This window comes from Hemitrygon akajei, chromosome 12 (genome assembly GCF_048418815.1).
Source record: "Hemitrygon akajei chromosome 12, sHemAka1.3, whole genome shotgun sequence".
Lineage (NCBI taxonomy): Eukaryota > Metazoa > Chordata > Chondrichthyes > Myliobatiformes > Dasyatidae > Hemitrygon > Hemitrygon akajei.
The window spans coordinates 22,561,909-22,579,940 of NC_133135.1; the positions used below are offsets into that span (position 1 = coordinate 22,561,909).

The 18,032-nt window shown below is 43.1% G+C and overlaps 1 protein-coding gene across 2 annotated transcripts in view; it reads left to right on the forward strand.

The window, feature by feature from the left end:
* Nucleotides 1-18,032, forward strand: part of acp5b (acid phosphatase 5b, tartrate resistant) — a 36,871-nt gene that overhangs the window by 5,510 nt on the left and 13,329 nt on the right. For both annotated transcript variants that reach the window (XM_073062380.1, XM_073062381.1), the window contains 3 exons: nt 1,126-1,319; nt 2,485-2,612; nt 12,486-12,677. In XM_073062380.1, the coding sequence (XP_072918481.1) occupies nt 1,126-1,319; nt 2,485-2,612; nt 12,486-12,677 (514 nt within the window). The remainder of the gene's footprint in view (nt 1-1,125; nt 1,320-2,484; nt 2,613-12,485; nt 12,678-18,032) is intronic.

The following is an 18,032-nucleotide window of genomic DNA, read 5'->3' on the forward strand; positions in this document are numbered from 1 at the left end:
GCCATTCTATCATGACAGATTTATTATCCTTCTCAACCCCATCCTCCTGCCTCCTTCCTCTTATCTTTGACACCCTTACTAATCAAGAACCAATCAACCTCTGCTTTAAATATACCCAATGACCTGGTCTGCACAGTTGTTTGTGGCAATGAAGTCCACAGATTCACTACCCTCTGGTTAAAGAAATTTTTTTCTCATCTGTGTTCTAAAGGGACAACCTTGTATTCTGTATCCTCTGATCCTAGACTCTCCCACTACTGGAAACATCCTCTCTAGGTCCATTCTATCCAGGCCTTTCAATATTTGGTTGGTTTCAATGAGATCCCCTTCTCATAAACTCCAGTAAACACAGGCCCAGAGCTATCAAATGCTTCTCATATATTAATCCTTCCATTCTCAGGATCATTCTCTTGATCCTCCTCTGAATTCTCTCCAATGTCAACACATCCTTTCTTAGATTTTGCATTCTTCCTCTCCTTCCCCTTTCCCTTCCTTTGACTCTAACTGGTACTCATTCCATTTCCTTGTATTCCATTCAGATATGTATCCAATAATTCTTCATGACCTCTTTACCCAAAGCAATTTTGTCTATTTTGGATCACAAATAATCTAACCTCCTCCTTCCTTTCACTATTTCTTTTCAATACAATTACTATATCAGTCTAAATAAAGATTGAGTAAGTTAGCCCTGGTACAACCTTACTTTTATTTGTGTTTGACTCCTAGTTGCATTTTTTTTTTTGCCTTTTTCAGTAGTTAGTGTGAACTACTTGCCATCTGCTTTGAATTGTCTTACTTACTGATTCTGCGCTTGACTTTGTGTCTGAGGACTCTGCGATGTTTACTCAGCTCTGCACTAAACTGAGGTTGAGTCTGAGGCCTGCTCGGGGCTCTGTGTCTATCAACTCCCTTTTGTTCTGAATACCATTTGCTTTCTTTTATTGTTTGCATCGTTTGTTTTTTGTTCTCTCTGCATGTCGGGTGTTTGATCGATTCTTTTAGGTTTCTTATTTTTATGGCTGTCTGTAAGGAGACGAATCTCAAGGTCATATAATGTATGCATACTTTGAGCGTTGACTAAGCAGTTATATCTGGGGTTATATTTTGTTTTCTTTTAATTATAAGATAATGCCATCCAGTTTATTGCCTTTGGAGATGGGGGAGGCCTCCCTCATCCACCATATGTGACTGACATCCAGAGAGCCACAGCACAAGAGATGGCGAGAGTTGCCCAGAAATTTGGAGTAGATTTTGTGCTTAATGTCGGAGATAACTTCTACTTCCACGGTGTGACAAGTGTAAATGACTGCAGATTTAAGGTGAATATTGTTAATTCGTTATAGTCATATTTGAGAGGAAGTGAAATCTTCGACTACTCTCATAAAATGTGTTTAGGCTGATGATATACAGTAATGCTATATTCCCATAGTATGTTAACTTGGTCCCTACATCTCTATTGCTTCTCATATTGAGCTTGGAAAGTCACAGAGGCCACACTAATTCCCTTTTGAAGTTACTTAGACAAGACACCTGGTTCTACTCTCCATTGAAAAGAAATAAAACTCCAAATAATTTTCCATGCATTATTGATCATGAGAAGTATAGGTGCCTTATGTTTAACTTCTGTGCTATGTATAGGGTATTATATCCCACATGAGACTTGCTTCTTCTACTAGTGTTTTCTCTTCATTGATTTTCGATCAAATATTGTCAATACCTCTATGTTTTATACTGAGTGTGAGTAAACTTGGTAACTTATTGTAAATTGAATGTGTTGTTTTAATCTCTGTGAATGGATACATGATAGTAAATAAGAATCTAGTACTTTTCACAATTGGATCCTGATAAATATGAGGGTAGTAAAATTAATTTGTATCCCTTAAGAAATATATATAGAGTGAATTTAAATAACACATTTGCTTATAAAATTCACCTACAAGATGTATGAAATTTTGTGAGGTGCGTATGAGCAATACAAAATGGTAAATTTATTCTGGATCTTTGTAGTGTGCTGTAAGTGACATTGCAACTCTCTAGCTAAATGAACATCCTTTCTTTTGAAGTCATATACTATTGTAAAACAATCCAAGTAGAAACTAAAATCAGCATAGTCAGTAGAAGTATGAAATATAACTTGGTCACTTATTGTAATAGAATTATAATTGTTACTGATTGGATTTTCAATGGTTAAATTTTAGAATTTTTGCAGCTAGAATTCTGAATTAACATGAGTATGAAAAGTAACCAAGAGAAAGTTAAGGTGGAACAAATATGAGGAAATTCACCTGTTTGAAAAAAATGGCATGTTTTAATTACAGTTTTTATTCAGATCTGTCTCAGTAAACTACTTACGCTCTTGTTTCCTTATTAGTTAACTATTCATGCATTTCTCTTAAAATTGCTCTCGCATTCATAAGTTAAATCCCTTTCTCCATTACTAAGACACTAAGTAGCTGATGTAATTTTTTTTACTTGTCTGAATAGGAAACATTTGAGAACGTTTTTAAAGCTCCCTCCCTTGTTGATATACCATGGTACATTCTGGCAGGGAACCATGACCATTTGGGTAATGTGTCAGCACAGATTGCTTATTCAGGAATTTCTAAGAGATGGTAAGTAATTTGAATATCAGGTTGTTAATAGTTATAATGAAATAATAAGGTAGTATTAATTGCTTTCCACATTTTCTTGGGGTTAACTTTCTCAGTAACTTAGAAATAGAAACAGTCTACCATTAATCTACTCCATGGAAATGACACGTACAAGGCCGAGGCATCTAAAGAACCTGCATTGTTTGGAAAAGTTTGCTTTATGAAATAAACAGATGTAGAAACTTAATGATAATTTCCGCCTCAGTCTTCTTCCGCTGTGAAGTTAAAATATTAGTCTTTTGCATTGAAGTTGGTTACTGATTATTCCATTTTAAAGGGTTATCATCTAGTTAATATATAATATTTTGTGACAGACACTAGCCCTACTTAAACAGAAATTTCGGCAAGATAACAAAAACAAAATAAAAACTTGTAGATTCTCCCCTGTTATATTTTCCCACAATTGTGGCAAATTGGTTTCATTGCTTGACAACCTCTTGTTGTCATTTTTATGGAGATTGGAAATAACGTCTCCACCTCACTGACAATCAACATTGGCACACCTCAGGGGTGTGTGCTTAGCCCACTGCTCTAGTTTCTCTACACCCATGAGTGTGTGGCTAGGCATAGCTCAAATGCCATCTGTAAATTTGCTGATGATACCACCATTGCTGGAAGAATCTCAGATGGTGATGAGAGGGCATATAGGAGCGAGATATACCAGCTAGTTGAGTGGTGTTGCAGCAAGACCGTAGCAAGACCGAAGATGATTGTGGCCTTCAGAAAGGGTAAGGTGAGGGAACACACACCAATCCTCATAGAGGGATCAGAAGTGGAGAGAGTGAGCAATTTCAAGTTTCTGGGTGTCGATATCTCTGAGGACCTAACCTGCCCCAACATATCGATACAGCAATAAAGAAGCAAGGCATCAACTATATTTCACTGGGGGCTTTGAGGAGATTTGGTTTGTCACCTAAAACACTTGCAACTTTCTACAGATTACCGTGGAGACCATTCTAACTGGCTGCATCAACGTTTGGTATGGGCAGCCACTACACAGGATCAAAGTAAGTTACAGCAAGTTGTAAAATTAGTCAGCTCCATCATGGGCAATAGCCTCCATAGTATCTAAAACTTTTTTAAGAAGCGGTGCCTCAGAAAGGCAGCGTCCACCACCACCACCAGAACATGCCCTCTTCTCATTGTTACCATCAGGAAGGAGGTACAGAAGCCTGAAGGCACACACTCAGTGATTCAAAAGATTCTTCCCCTCTGTCATCCAATTTCTGAATGGACATTGAACCAATGTACACTAACTCACTCCTTTTTATTTCTATTTTTTGCACTACTTATTTGCACTCTTACTTCAGTGGTTGGTAAGTTGATGGAGAAGATCCTGAGAGGCAGGATGTATGAACATTTGGAGAGGCATAATATGATTAGGAAAAGTCAGCATGGCTTTGTCAAAGGCAGGTCGTTCCTAATGAGCCTGATTGAATTTTTTGAGGATGTGACTAAACACATTGATGAAGGTAGAGCCATAGATGTAGTGTATATGGATTTCAGCAAGACATTTGATAATGTACCCCATGCAAGGCTTATTGAGAAAGTAAGGAGGCATGGGATCCAAGGGGACCTTGCTTTGTGTATCCAGAACTTGCTTGCCCGCAGAAGGCAAAGAGTGGTTGCAGATGGGTCATATTCTGCATGGAGGTTGGTGACCAGTGGTGTGCCTCAAGGATCTGTTTTAGTACCCCTTCTCTTCGTGAGTTTTATAAATGACCTGGATGAGGAAGTGGAGGGGTGGGTTAGTAAATTTGCTGATCACACAAAGGTTGGGGGTGTTGTGGATAGTGTGGAGGGCTGTCAGAGGTTACTGTGGGACATTAATAAGATGCAAAACTGGGCTGAGAATTGGCAGATGGAGTTCAACCTAGATAAGTGTGAGGTGGTTCATTTTGGTAGATCAAATATGATGGCAGAACATAACATTAATGGTAAGACTCTTGGCAGTGTGGAGGATCAGAGGGATCTTGGGGTCCGAGTCCATAGGACACTCAAGGCTGCTGCGCTGGTTGACTCTGTGGTTAAGAAGGCATACGGTATATTGGCCTTCATCAATTGTGGGACTGAGTTCAAGAGCCAAGAGGTAATGTTACAGCTGTATAGGACCCTGGTCAAACCCCACGGAGTACTGTGCTCAGTTCTGGTCACCTCACTACAGGAAGGACGTGGAAACCATAGAAAGGGTGCAGAGGAGATTTACAAGGATATTGCCTGGATTGGGGAGCATTTCTTATGAGAATAGGTTGAGAGAACTTGGCTTTTTCTCCTTGGAGAGATAAAGGATGAGAAGTGACCTGATGGAGGTGTATACAAATATCTGGGAGTACAGTTAGACGAGAAGCTAGACTGGACTGCCAACACAGATGCCTTGTGCAGGAAGGCACAGAGTCGACTGTACTTCCTTAGAAGGTTGGCGTCATTCAATGTCTGTAGTGAGATGCTGAAGATGTTCTATAGGTCAGTTGTGGAGAGCGCCCTCTTCTTTGTGGTGGCGTGTTGGGGAGGAAGCATTAAGAAGAGGGACGCCTCACGTCTTAATAAGCTGGTAAGGAAGGTGGGCTCTGTCGTGGGCAAACTACTGGAGAGTTTAACATCGGTAGCTGAGCGAAGGGCGCTGAGTAGGCTACGGTCAATTATGGAAAACTCTGAACATCCTCTACATAGCACCATCCAGAGACAGAGAAGCAGTTTCAGCGACAGGTTAATATCGATGCAATGCTCCTCAGACAGGATGAAGAGGTCAATACTCCCCAATGCCATTAGGCTTTACAATTCTACCGCCAGGACTTAAGAACTTTTTAAAAGCTATTATTAATGCTTTTTGAGATAGTGATTTAGATGCATATCATATTTTTTACTAAATTAAGTATTGTATGTAATTAGTTTTGCTACAACAAGTGTATGGGACATTGGAAAAAAGTTGAATTTCCCCATGGGGATGAATAAAGTATCTATCTATCTATCTATCTATCTATCTATCTATCTATCTATCTATCTATCTAAGATGATGAGAGTCATTGATCATGTGGATAGTCAGAGGCTTTTTCCCAGGGCTGAAATGGCTAGCACGAGAGGGCACAGTTTTAAGGTGCTTGGATGTAGGTACAGAGGGGATATCAGGGGTAAGATTTTTACGCAGAGAGTGGTGAGTATGTGGAATGGGCTGCTGGCGACTGTGGTGGAGGCGGATATGATAGGGTCTTTTAGGGGGCTCCTGGATAGGTACCTGGAGCTTAGAAAAATAGAGCGCTATGGGTAACCCTAGGTAATTTCTAAATTAAGTGTATGTTAGGCATAGCATTGTGGGCCGAAGGGCCTGTAATGTGCTGTAGGTTTTCTATGTTTATTCAATTTAACTATTTATGATATATTTTCCTCACCCCTTAAGGGTGGTGTGAACGTGTATTTTTCCCTCAGTCTCGGGTCCTCTACCAGAGGCCCGGGAGCTTGAGGGTTCAGCACAGTATCCTTGCTGTTCCTAGTAATGCGCTCTTCTGGACCGAGATCTCAGATGCTGTCCCAGGATTTGTTGGAGTCACTCTCCCAGTCCAGGTGTCACAGCTCCAAGTGCTCCTATCATCACCAGGATTACTCTGGCTTTAACCTTCCACATCCTTTCTATCTGCTTTTTCAAGTCCTGGTATTTCTCCAGCTTCGCATATTCTTTCTTCCCAATGTTACTGTCATTCAGGATTGCCTCATCTATGACTATTGCTTCCTTCTGTTCCTCGTCCAGTATTACTATGTGTGGCTGGTCAGTAGCTGCTCACCAGTCTGTATTTGGAAGTCCCACAGGATCTTAGCTCAGTCATTCTGCATTACCTTCTCGGGTGTATCCCATTTGAACTTGGGAGTGTCCAACCCATAACCAGCACAGATGTTCCTGTACAAAATTCCTGCAACTTGGTTGTGCCGTTCAGTGAATGCTGTCCCTGCCTGGGTCTTGCACCCTGCTACTATGTGCTGGATGGTTTCTGTGGATTCCTTGCACAATCTGCATCGTGGGTCTTGCCTGGTGTGATAGACTCCTGCTTCTACTGTTCTTGTGCTCTGCACCTGTTCTTGAGCAGCCATGAGCATCACCTCTGTGTTGTCCTCTGCCCTGCCATTTCCAGCCATTAGTAGGACTTTCTTACGTCAGCCACCTCTGATATCTGGCATCCCGTGCATCCCGTGCAGTGGCTTGTCCTGCCATGGCCTCTGGTCCTCTGGCTCTGCCTCACCCACTTCCATTTCCATATCAATATCGAAATATAGAGATACATATACTTACTGTAATTCACAGTTTCTTTCTATATTAACATGAATTACATTGCACTGCTTCTACAAAGTTAACAAATTTCATGATATTTGCCAGTGATATGAAACCTGATTCTGATTCTGAATTGTCCGTGTTTTTACTATTTGCCTATAAATGGACCTAAATCCCATTGTGAAACCTGGATAAGGGACTGAAATGCAAGGGATCCTGCCAAGCTGGGTATAGTCGCAGGGATGTTCCTTCATATCAGGTGTGAAAGCACAACTTTGTGGAGGATCTGTACCTGCCCAGGTTGACATGAGAACAGGAGTAACACACACAAAATGGTGGAGGACCTCAGCAGGTCACGCCTCTATGGAGGAGAGTAAACAGTTGATTTTTCAGGCATAAAACTTAAAAATATCAGCACAAAAGAGGATAGTGATGTAGTTTTCATGGATCATTCATATATCTGATGGCAGAGGCAAGAAGCTGCTTCTAAAACATTGAGTGTGCATCTTCAAGCTCCTGTACCTCCTCCTTGATGGTGGCAGTGAGCGGACGGCATGTCCCGATTGTGAGTGTCCTTACTGAAGGATGCCACCTCTTGAAGCCCACCCCCGTTGGAGATGTTCTCCATGGTGGAATGGCCTGTACCCATGATGGAGCTGGCCAAGTCCACACCCTCTGCAGCCTCTTTTGATCCTGTGCATTGAGCCTTCATACAGTCAGAATGCTCTCCTTGGTACATCTGTAGAAATTTGATAGAGTCTCTGGTGGCATACCAAATCTCCTCAAACTCCTAATGAAGTTTGCCCAGGAACTAGTATGTCTTCTTCAAGATTGCATCAATACGTTGGGCCCAGGATAGATTTTCTGTGATGCCCAGGAACTTGAAGCTATGAATCCATTCCACAGCCAACCGCTTAATGAGGACTGATGTGTGCTCTCCTGACCTCCCCCTCCTGAATCCTTTATTTTACTGACATTGAGCACAAGACTCTGGTTGAGCCACACTCAGCCAACCAAGATGCAGTGGATCAATCGATTCGAAGAGAGAGTGAGCTTCGCACAGGTTGGGGAGAAGAAATTTAAAAAGTAGTGTTTCGTGGGGCTCAGCACATCAGCGGCAGACCAATCGATTTGCGATTCATTAGCAGGAACAAATGGAGGTAAAGCAGGGTCAAAGCGGAGCTGCCATCGTGTGAGTGGACCAGTGTAGGAGTGGGAACTTGAGGCTTGGGCTCAAGAGGCTTCGGTGAGGAGGCAGAGGTAAGTAGCAAGTGAAAAGTCGCTAAATTATAGTTAATTAAATAAAGGGGTGATGCAGGATCAGGTGATGCGTTGTAGCTGCATGATGTGGGAGCTGGTGGACCCCATTGTTGTTCCTGCTGACCACATCTGCAGAGACATAGATAGGTTAAGTGAGTGGGCAAGTGTCAGGCAAATGGAGTACAATGTTGGTAACTGCGATGTCATCCACTTTGGAAGGAAAAATGGAAGAGCAGATTATTAAAGTTGTAAAAATCTGCAGCATGCTACTGTGCAGAGGACTTGGGAGTGCTTGTGCATACATCACAAAAGGTTGGTTTGCAGGTGCAGCAGACTATCAAGAAGGCAAATGGAACGTTGACCTTCATTGCTAGAGGGATTGAATTCAAGAGCAGGGAGGTCATGCTGCAACTGTACAGGGTACTGGTGAGGCTGCACCTGGAGTACTGTGTGCAGTTCTGGTCTCCTTACTTGAGGAAGGATACACTGGCTTTGGAGGCAGTGCAGAGGAGGTTCACCAGGTTGATTCCAGGGATGGGGGTGTTAGACTATGAGGAGAGATTGAGTCACCTGGGAAGAATGAGAAGAGATCTTATAAAAGCATATAAAATTATGAAAGGAATAGATAAGATGGAGGCAGGAAAGTTGTTTCCACTGGTAGGTAAGACTAGAACTAGGGGACATAGCCTCAAGATTTGGAGGAGTAGATTTAGGATGGAGATGAAGAGGACTGCTTAATCGGAGAGTGGTTATTCTGTGGAATTCTCTGCCCAATGAAGCAGTGGAGGCTACCTCAGTAAATATATTTATGACAAGGTTGGATAGCTTTTTGCATAGTGGGGTAATTAAGGGTTATGGGGAAAAGGCAGGTTGGTGGAGATGAGCCCATGGTCAGATCAGCCATGATTTTATTGAATGGTGGAGCAGGCTCGATGGGCCAGATGGCCGACTCCTGCTCCTAGTTCTTAAGTTCTTAATATATCTCACTCCTGCACAATTCTTCATCACAGTCTGAGGTTTTGCCAACATCAGGGATGTCATCAGTAGATTTATAAATGGCGTTTGAGCTGTGTCTAGCCACCCAGTTTAAGTGTAGAAAGAATAGAGCAGTGATGGTAGTTATACAAACTCCTAGTTATATCTCTACACCAAAAGAAAACAAAAATCCTTCAGCTTACGAATGATATTTTGGAGAGATGGCAGCATTAATTTACTTAATGGTAACTAGCCTTTAGAATGTGCTCAGAGGCCAAGTCTACCCTTAGCTGCCAAATAAAATCTCAGGAGGAGGACCATTTATAGGTTGGATTCTTTCCTCAGTTGTATTGGTTACAGGTTTGCATGTGCTGTTTAGCTTTGCAAACCCCCTTTGGTTCTTATATGAGTCAGCTACTTGGATGAACTTCGTGTCACCTCAGCTGCCTTGGAAGCCTCTAATAGAGCCACCCGTTTAAAATCCTATTCCCTTTCCTGTGGGTTCTCCCCAAGATCCCATCGGCAGCTCACAAGCTCTCCGCCTGTCCCAATGACTCCGTAAGTTGTATGGAGTGAGTGGGAGGAAGATGGAGAACAGTGCCCAGACAAAGAAGAGCAAATTGAGAGTGAGTGGGAGGAAGATGGAGAACAGTGCCCAGACAAAGAAGAGCAAATTGAGAGTGAGGGGGAGAGGAAGATGGAGAACAGTGCCCAGACAAAGAAGAGCAAATTGAGAGTGAGGGGGAGAGGAAGATAGCCAGACAATGAGCTCATGTGAGTTTCATGAGCAACTTATTGGTAGCTGACTTGTCTTCCCTTCGGGGTAGGATGGGACTGGGAGGGAATAACAACACAACAGAGTCGCTCAATACACCTTCTGCGTCTGCTGATCCGTGGTCAGTGGCAAACATTGAGTAGTAGGTAGTCCTCCTAATATATTGTAGCGCAAGCTGCCCTGGAGAGTGATTTCCTCTGCAGAGAGTGACCAAACGTGACAGGGGTCATTGCTGCGGACATCCTGACCCACCGCAGCTGGGCACGCGTGCTGTTACGGTCCAGACCGGAGCTTTTCAGTTGTGTGGAACAACCCTCAGGTGGAGGGATCATTTGGGATGAAAAGAAAATGGGGTCGCTCTCACCATTCCTTTCATAGACACCACCGTAGCAGCTGGTGAACCTGTTGCTGTTGGCGGGTGGGATGAACCAGCCCAATCCTGATTTGCACTCTGTGAATAGGTATCTCTTCATAGGACAGCTATACAGAAAGGTGCTGAGAAAAGGCCGGCAAAATCATGAAGGATCCCACCCACCCTGCGATGGGTCCCATCAGGAAAGAGGTCACACAGCATCCACACCAGGGACACCAGATTCAAAAGCAGCTACTTCTCCCGAGCTGTCAGGCTGATCAATGCCTCCACGCATTACCCACCGCTCCTACATGCACATCATCCAGCGTCGTGTTATCTACTTAGAATCAATCTACGCTTATAACATTTATTTGTACATTCTGGTTTATAGAATTGCTTTTATATTTATAATGGTCTTTAAAAAATTGTTCTTTATGCTTATTGTGTATTTTTATGCTGCATCGATCCAGAGTAACAATCATTTCATCCTTCTTTACTCTTGTGTACTGAAGAATGAAAATAAACCACCTTGAATCTTGAATCATTAATACTGTATGCTTAACATCATGGTGGAGAAGACTCAATGGGCTGAATGGCCTAATTCTGCTCCTATAGTTTATGGTCTTATCAGCACAGCCACTACTTCTAAGAAGCTATAGTTGTCCTGGATAATTCTGGGGACTGTCAACAACACCATCCATCATGCCAAGCATAGCTTTTCTTCATTTTCCCCTGTTTTGTGAATTTTTTAACCAAATGATATCAAACTTGTTTAAGCTTTGCTGTGATCTGCGTGGGACCCTACCCAAGGGTATTGGGAATCAGTGGTCTAGGCTGAATGGAGAAGTGAGCTTCACCCACAGTGCATTTGCTGCATGTTATTTGTCATAGTTCCTGATTATGTAGAGTAGTAGTGATGTGATCGCTCAGCTGTCTGTGATGTTCTCCTAAGGGGTTGTCCTTTGGTGAGTCTTCAGGTGCCTGTAGAGGCTGATCCAGGATCCACAACCTTCCAGACCTCACAATCCTGCCCCTTTTGCCATTTGCTGATCACCAGGATGTTCCTTAATGGAGTGTGCCTGTATCTGACTCTGTTTAATAGAGGGAGGCAGTTACCACAGGGTCCATGACAGATCAGGGTCAGGGTCCCGTGGTATGGAATGCAAGGTGAGTGGGGACCCTTCACTGCCGTTGTGATGCGTCATCATCTTCCACCAGCTCCACCACTGAGGACTTGGTTGGATCGCTCTTCGTCTGGAACTTACCCCTCAACATTACTGCCATGCGTGACCCTACCAGGAGCTAAAGCATTGCTCTCAATCCCAGGGGCTCATGTCTGTCCACAGCGAGAAGGTGACAATAATCAGAGAAGGATAATATAGAAGGAGGCCACTGACCTGTCAAGTCTAGGTTAGCTTTCAGAGAAATCCCGTTCTCCCACTGAGAATGGAGTTGAGAGGGGAAATAAATCATCCATGAAGGAATGCCAGAGCAGACTCAATCGGCCAAATGGCCTATTTCTGTTCCAATGTCTTATGGTCTTATTTCCCTGCAACCTATCAACCTATTCCCTCCCAGAGGTCCATCAGCTCACCTGGTTCCCCATCCACCCACCTACACCAGGGATGACTTTGAGACCAACAAGCAGATCAGATCGCTGCTCCTCTGACCACAGGAAACAGGTCATGGAGACCCTCTATAGTTTCTGACTTTGAAACAGATCACAGGAGTCAAGTACTCAGCCACAGAAAGCACTCTGAACATGGTAGAAAACAGCCCTCAACTTACAGCAAATTTTGAAAGCAAACTTTTTGTAAGACCTGCAGGGAGGATGACCCTCAACACCTCCCCCCCACCCCCCAAAGTTCAGATATCTGGCTCCAAACCAGAGAACATGGAAAGGGCTGTTTGCCGCCAACAAGGTTGTCCACCAGGCCATTGGATGTGGGAGGAATACAGTGTGCTGTGCCTCAGAATAACTTGCATCACTGTGTATCCAATTAAAGTTGGTTCCGATGAGATTTGCAGACTCTAAAGTTGACAGCATCCTAAACATCTGTGGGAAAACTCTGGATATTAGAATCCAGTCAGCATGAGATAGCCAATGCAGTTTTGTTCTCAAGAATCCAGAGCTGAGGTTAGCAAGAGTTCAGTTGGAAAAGCCAAAGCATTTTGCTCAATATGGAATTAAATGGTTTATACCCTTTGTTATAGGAATTTCCCACATCTCTACTATGAGTTGACTTTCAGGATCCCTAATACCAATGTTTCCGTCACCATTATGATGATCGACACCGTTGTGATCTGTGGGAACACATATGAAAAGAACCAGCCAATAGGACCGGAAGATCCTCATTTAGCCCAGGAGCAACTTCAGTGGATCCAGAAAAAGCTGGCAAGTTCCAGGTAACTATCCAAAAAAAAAGGCAACAAAGAAAAATCATGTCCAGGGTGCTGTTTTACAAAATAGAACCAACCCCTCCAAAAGAAATCAATTAAAGTCTAGATCACGTGTAATTAGTTTTCATACTTCACAATTCTGGTTTCAATAGTTTGAGAAAGTACATGGAAACACCACATAGGTGGCACATACAAGTGCCTACGTGGAAGTTCAAACATCAGGTGCAGGATCTGATCCACATACTTTCCAAGGCATACTTGGAGATCTATTACCTGGACTGGGCTAGATCTCTCTGGCTTTAATCTTCTACCTAGTTTCATGTCCATGGCCCTTACCCACATGCACTTTGCAAGTCTGGCTGCAGAGGGTTTATCTCGTTAGTCCTCTATGACTCTTCAGCTGGGATTGGCAGCAAGGCCTCGGTGCCAGCTTGACGGCAGGTGACAGGTTTGCAAAGCTAATGGGGAGAGTATAAACTAGAATTGTAGGGGGTGGGAACTGAACTGAAGAGACTGGGGAAGAAGTTGTTGGCTCACAAATGGAGAAAGCTTGTAGACAGTGTGAGAGGGAGGATAGGCAGGTGACAGAGAAGGGACACGCTCAGACTGAAGGTTTGAGATTTGTCTATGTTAACGCAAGGAGTGTTATGAACAAAGTGGATGAGCTTAGAGCGTGGATCAATACTTGGAGCTATGATGTGGTGGCCATTACAGAGACTTGGATGGCTCAGGGACAGGAATGGTTACCTCAAGTGCCGGGTTTTCGATGTTTCAGAAAGGACAGGGAGGGAGGCAAAAGAGGTGGGGGCGTGGCACTGATGATCAGAGATAGTGTCACGGCTGCTGAAAAGGCAGACGTCATGGAGGGATTGTCTATGGAGTCTCTGTGGGTGGAGGTTAGGAACAGGAAGGGGTCAATAGCATTACTGGGTGTTTTTATAAGTCGCCCAATAGTAACAGGGATATCGAGGAGCAGATAGGGAAACAGATCCTGGAAAGGTGTAATAATAACAGAGTTGTCGTGATGGGAGATTTTAATTTCCCAAATATCAATTGGCATCTCCCTAGAGCAAGGGGTTTAGATGGGGTGGAGTTTATTAGGTGTATTCAAGAAGGTTTCTTGACACAATATGTAGATAGACCTACAAGAGGAGAGACTGTACTTTATCTGGTATTGGGAAATGAACCTGGTCAGGTGTCAGATCTCTCAGTGGGAGAAGGAAAGCATCTTAGAGATAGTGATCACAATTCTATCTCCTTTACATTAGCATTGGAGAGAGATAGGAACAGACAAGTTAGAAAAGCGTTTAATTGGAGTAATGGGAATTATGAGGCTACCAGGCAGGAAATTGGAATCTTAAATTGGGAACAGATGTCCTCAGGGAAAAGTATGGAAGAAATGTTGCAAATGTTCAGGGGATATTTGTGTGGAGTTCTGCATAGGTATGTTCCAATGAGACAGGGAAGTTATGGTAGGGTACAGGAACCGTGGTGTACAAAGGTTGTAATAAATCTAGTCAAGAAGAAAAGAAAAGCTTACAAAAGGTTCGGAGAGCTAGGTAATGTTAGAGATCTAGAAGATTATAAGGCTAACAGGAAGGAAATTAGGAGAGCCAGAAGGGGCCATGAGAAGGCCTTGGCAGGCAGGATTGAGGAAAACCCCAAGGCATACTACAAGTATGTGAAGAGCAAGAGGATATGACATAAAAGAATAGGTCCTATCAAGTGTGACAGTGGGAAAGTGTGAATGGAACTAGAGGAAATAGCAGAGGTACTTAATGAATACTTTACTTCAGTATTCACTATGGAAAAGGATCTTGGTGATTGTAGTGATGACTTGCAGCAGACTGAAAAGCTTGACAATGAAGATATTAAGAAAGAGGATGTGCTGGAGCATTTGGAAAGCATCAAATTGGATAAGTCGCCAGGACCGGATGAGATGTACCCCAGGCTACTGTGGGAGGCAAGGGAGGAGATTGCTGAGCCTCTGGCGATGATCTTTGAATCATCAATGGGGACGGGAGAGGTTCCGGAGGATTGGAGGGTTGCGGATGTTGTTCCTTTATTCAAGAAAAGGAGTAGAGATTGCCCAGGAAATTATAGACCAGTAAGTCTTACTTCAGTGGTTGGTAAGTTGATGGAGAAGATCCTGAGAGGCAGGATTTATGAACATTTGGAGAGGTATACTATGATTAGGAATAGTCAGCATGGCTTTGTCAAGATCAGGTCTTGTCTTATGAGCCTGATTAAATTTTTTGAGGCTGTGACTAAACACATTGATGAAGGAAGGGCAATAGATGTAGTGTATATGGATTTCAGCAAGGCATTTGATAAGGTTTTTCCGTTGTTTTGGATCCCATGCAAGGCTTATTGAGAAAGTAAGGAGGCATGGGATCCAAGGGGACATTGTTTTGTGGATCCAGAACTGGCTTGCCCACAGAAGGCAAAGAGTGGTTGTAGATGGGTCATATTCTGCATGGAGGTCGGTGACCAGTGGTGTACCTCAGGGATCTGTTCTGGGACCCTTACTCTTCATGATTTTTATAAGTGACCTGGATGAGGAAGTGGAGGGATGGATTAGTAAGTTTGCTCATGACACAAAGGTTGGAGGTGTTGTGGATAGTGTGGAGGGCTGTAAGAGGTTACAGCAGGACATTGATAGGATGCAAAACTGGGCTGAGAAGTGGCAGATGGAGTTCAACCCAGATAAGTGTGAAGTGGTTTATTTTGGTAGGTCAAATATGATGGCAGAATATATTAAGGTAAGGCTCTTGGCAGTGTGGAGGATCAGAGGGATCTTGGGGTCCAAGTCCATAGGATGCTCAAAGCAGCTGTGCAGGTTGACTCTGTGGTTAAGAAGGCATATGGTGTATTGGCCTTCATCAATCATGGAATTGAATTTAGGAGCCGAGAGGTAATATTGCAGCTATGTAGGACCCTGGTCAGACCCCACTTGGAGTACTGTGCTCAGCTCTGGTTGCCTCACTACAGGAACAATATGGAAGCCATAGAAAGGGTGCAGAGGAGATTTACAAAGATGTTGCCTGGATTGGAGAGCATGCCTTATGAGAATAGGTTGAGTGAACTTGGCCTTTTCTCCTTGGAGCAACGGAGGATGAGAGGTGACCTGATAGAGGTGTATAAGATGACGAGAGGCACTGATCATGTGGATAGTCAGAGGCTTTTTACCAGGGCTGAAATGGTTGCCACAAGAGGACACAGGTTTAGGGTGCTGGGGAGTAGGTACAGAGGAGAAGTCACGGTTAAGTTTTTTATGCAGAGAGTGGTGAGTGCGTGGAATGGGCTGCCAGCAATGGTGGTGGAGGCGGATACGATAGGTTCTTTTAAGAGACTTTTGGATAGGTACATGGAGCTTAGAAAAATAGAGAGCTATGGGTAACCTTAGTAATTTCTAAGATAAGGACATGTTCAGTGTGTGAGCCGAAGGACCTGTAATGTGCTGTGGGTTTTCTATGTTTTCTATAACATTGTCTTGCTGCTTCATACCAGGAATTGTCAGCCAGGTGCTCAGAGACAGGAGGTAAAACTAAATGTCAAAGCTCATAATTAATTTTAACAATTTTATCTGAGATAGATGATATCAGTCTAAACTATTATAAAATTGCAAAAACTAAAATCATTAACTAAGAGATCATGAAACTCAGGCCATTAAACTATTCTTGGTAGTGTAGTGGCTAATGTAATGCTATTACAATGTCAGTAATTTGTGTTAATTCCGGCTGTTGTTTGTAAGGAGTTTATGTGTACCCCTTGTGACCACATGGCTTTCCTCCAGAAGCTCTGGTGTCCTCCCACATTCCCAATAATGTGTGGGTTAGTAGGTTAATCAGTCATGTGGGTGGAATTGAGCAATGTAAGCTCATTGGATTTAAACGGCCTGTTATAGTGCTGTATCTCTAAATAAAAATAAGTGAATTAAATTAAACCAATTTACTTTGAAATGCATTGCTTGAAATGACCGGTAATGCACTGCCCATGAGAACGTTAGAAGTGGAGATGTTGAGTCATAGTAAGGTACGTGAGGAGGAGAAACTTCCAGAGCTTCACGGATATAGAAGGGTATTGGCTCTGCTTTCCAGGAGCCAGGATGGATACAAAGGGCTGAACGAGCTCCTTCTGTACTGTAATTACACTGTAGCTCTCATCTGTCAGCTGAGAATCCCCATTAAAGTGAAGGGTAACACACATAAAGTGCTGGAGGAACATAGCAAGTCAGCATCTTTGCAAGGGGAATGAACAGTCAATATTTTGAGTCAAAACCTTTCATCAAGACAGAAAAGGAAAGGGGAAAAAGCCAGATTAAGAAGGTGGGGGGGGGGGGGGGCAGGAGAGGTAGGGGTAAAGGAAGGGTAAATCTGCATTCATTTTAATTGCCATCCTATGCTAGCCTGATGTGGCATGGTTTAGAGATGTTACATTGCAGCATAATACTCAAGAATCCCAGAAAGGCAGGGGAGTGTAGATGGATTCAAGGTGAAGCTCATGGCCAGAAATCATTGACAGCTATCACTAAGTAAATCTGGGTCTTAGAGCAAGTTGGTGACGTACCCCTGCTGAAATTGCCAGTTGCCCTCTTTGGAAGCTTTGGGTCTTTAGGTTCGCAGACTGTAGTTTGCCATTGCTTTATGAGCTCTAACTAGGTAAGATACAAGGATGATTTCATGAAGGAACAGTACAGGAAGAGACTATTCAAGTTATCTTATACAAGTTCTTCATATTTCATCTTTTCTCTCCTTATGTTTTTTTAGTTTCCATCTGCTGGTTTTTAAAAGCTTACCATTGCTCCAACTTCCCATTATTTTTTGTTATATTATGATGATATTGTGATTTTATGCTATCTTTGATTTCCCCTGTTATCCATGGTTGCCTCATCCTCCCTTTAGAGTACTTCTTCATCTCTGGGATGTATCTATCCTGTACCTTCCAAATTTGCCCCCCAGAAACTCTCTCCATTGCTGTTCTACCATCGTCCCTGCTAGTGTTCCCTTCCAATCAACTTTGCCGGTTTCTCTCTCATGCCTCTGTAATTCCTCTTCCTCCACTGTAATTCTGATACATCTGACTTTAGCTTTGCCCTCACAAACTGCAGGGTGAATTCTATCATATTATGATCACTGACTCCCACTTGTTCCTTTACCTTAAACTCCCAATCAAGTCTGGTTCATTCCACAACACCCAATCCAAAATTCCTGATCTCCTAGTGGGCACAACCACAAGCTGCTCGAAAAAGCCATCTCGCAGGCATTCTAAAAAAATTCCCTCTTGGGATCCAGCACTAACCTGGTTTTCGCAACCTATCAGCATATTGAAATCCCCATGACTATCTTAACATTGGGCTTT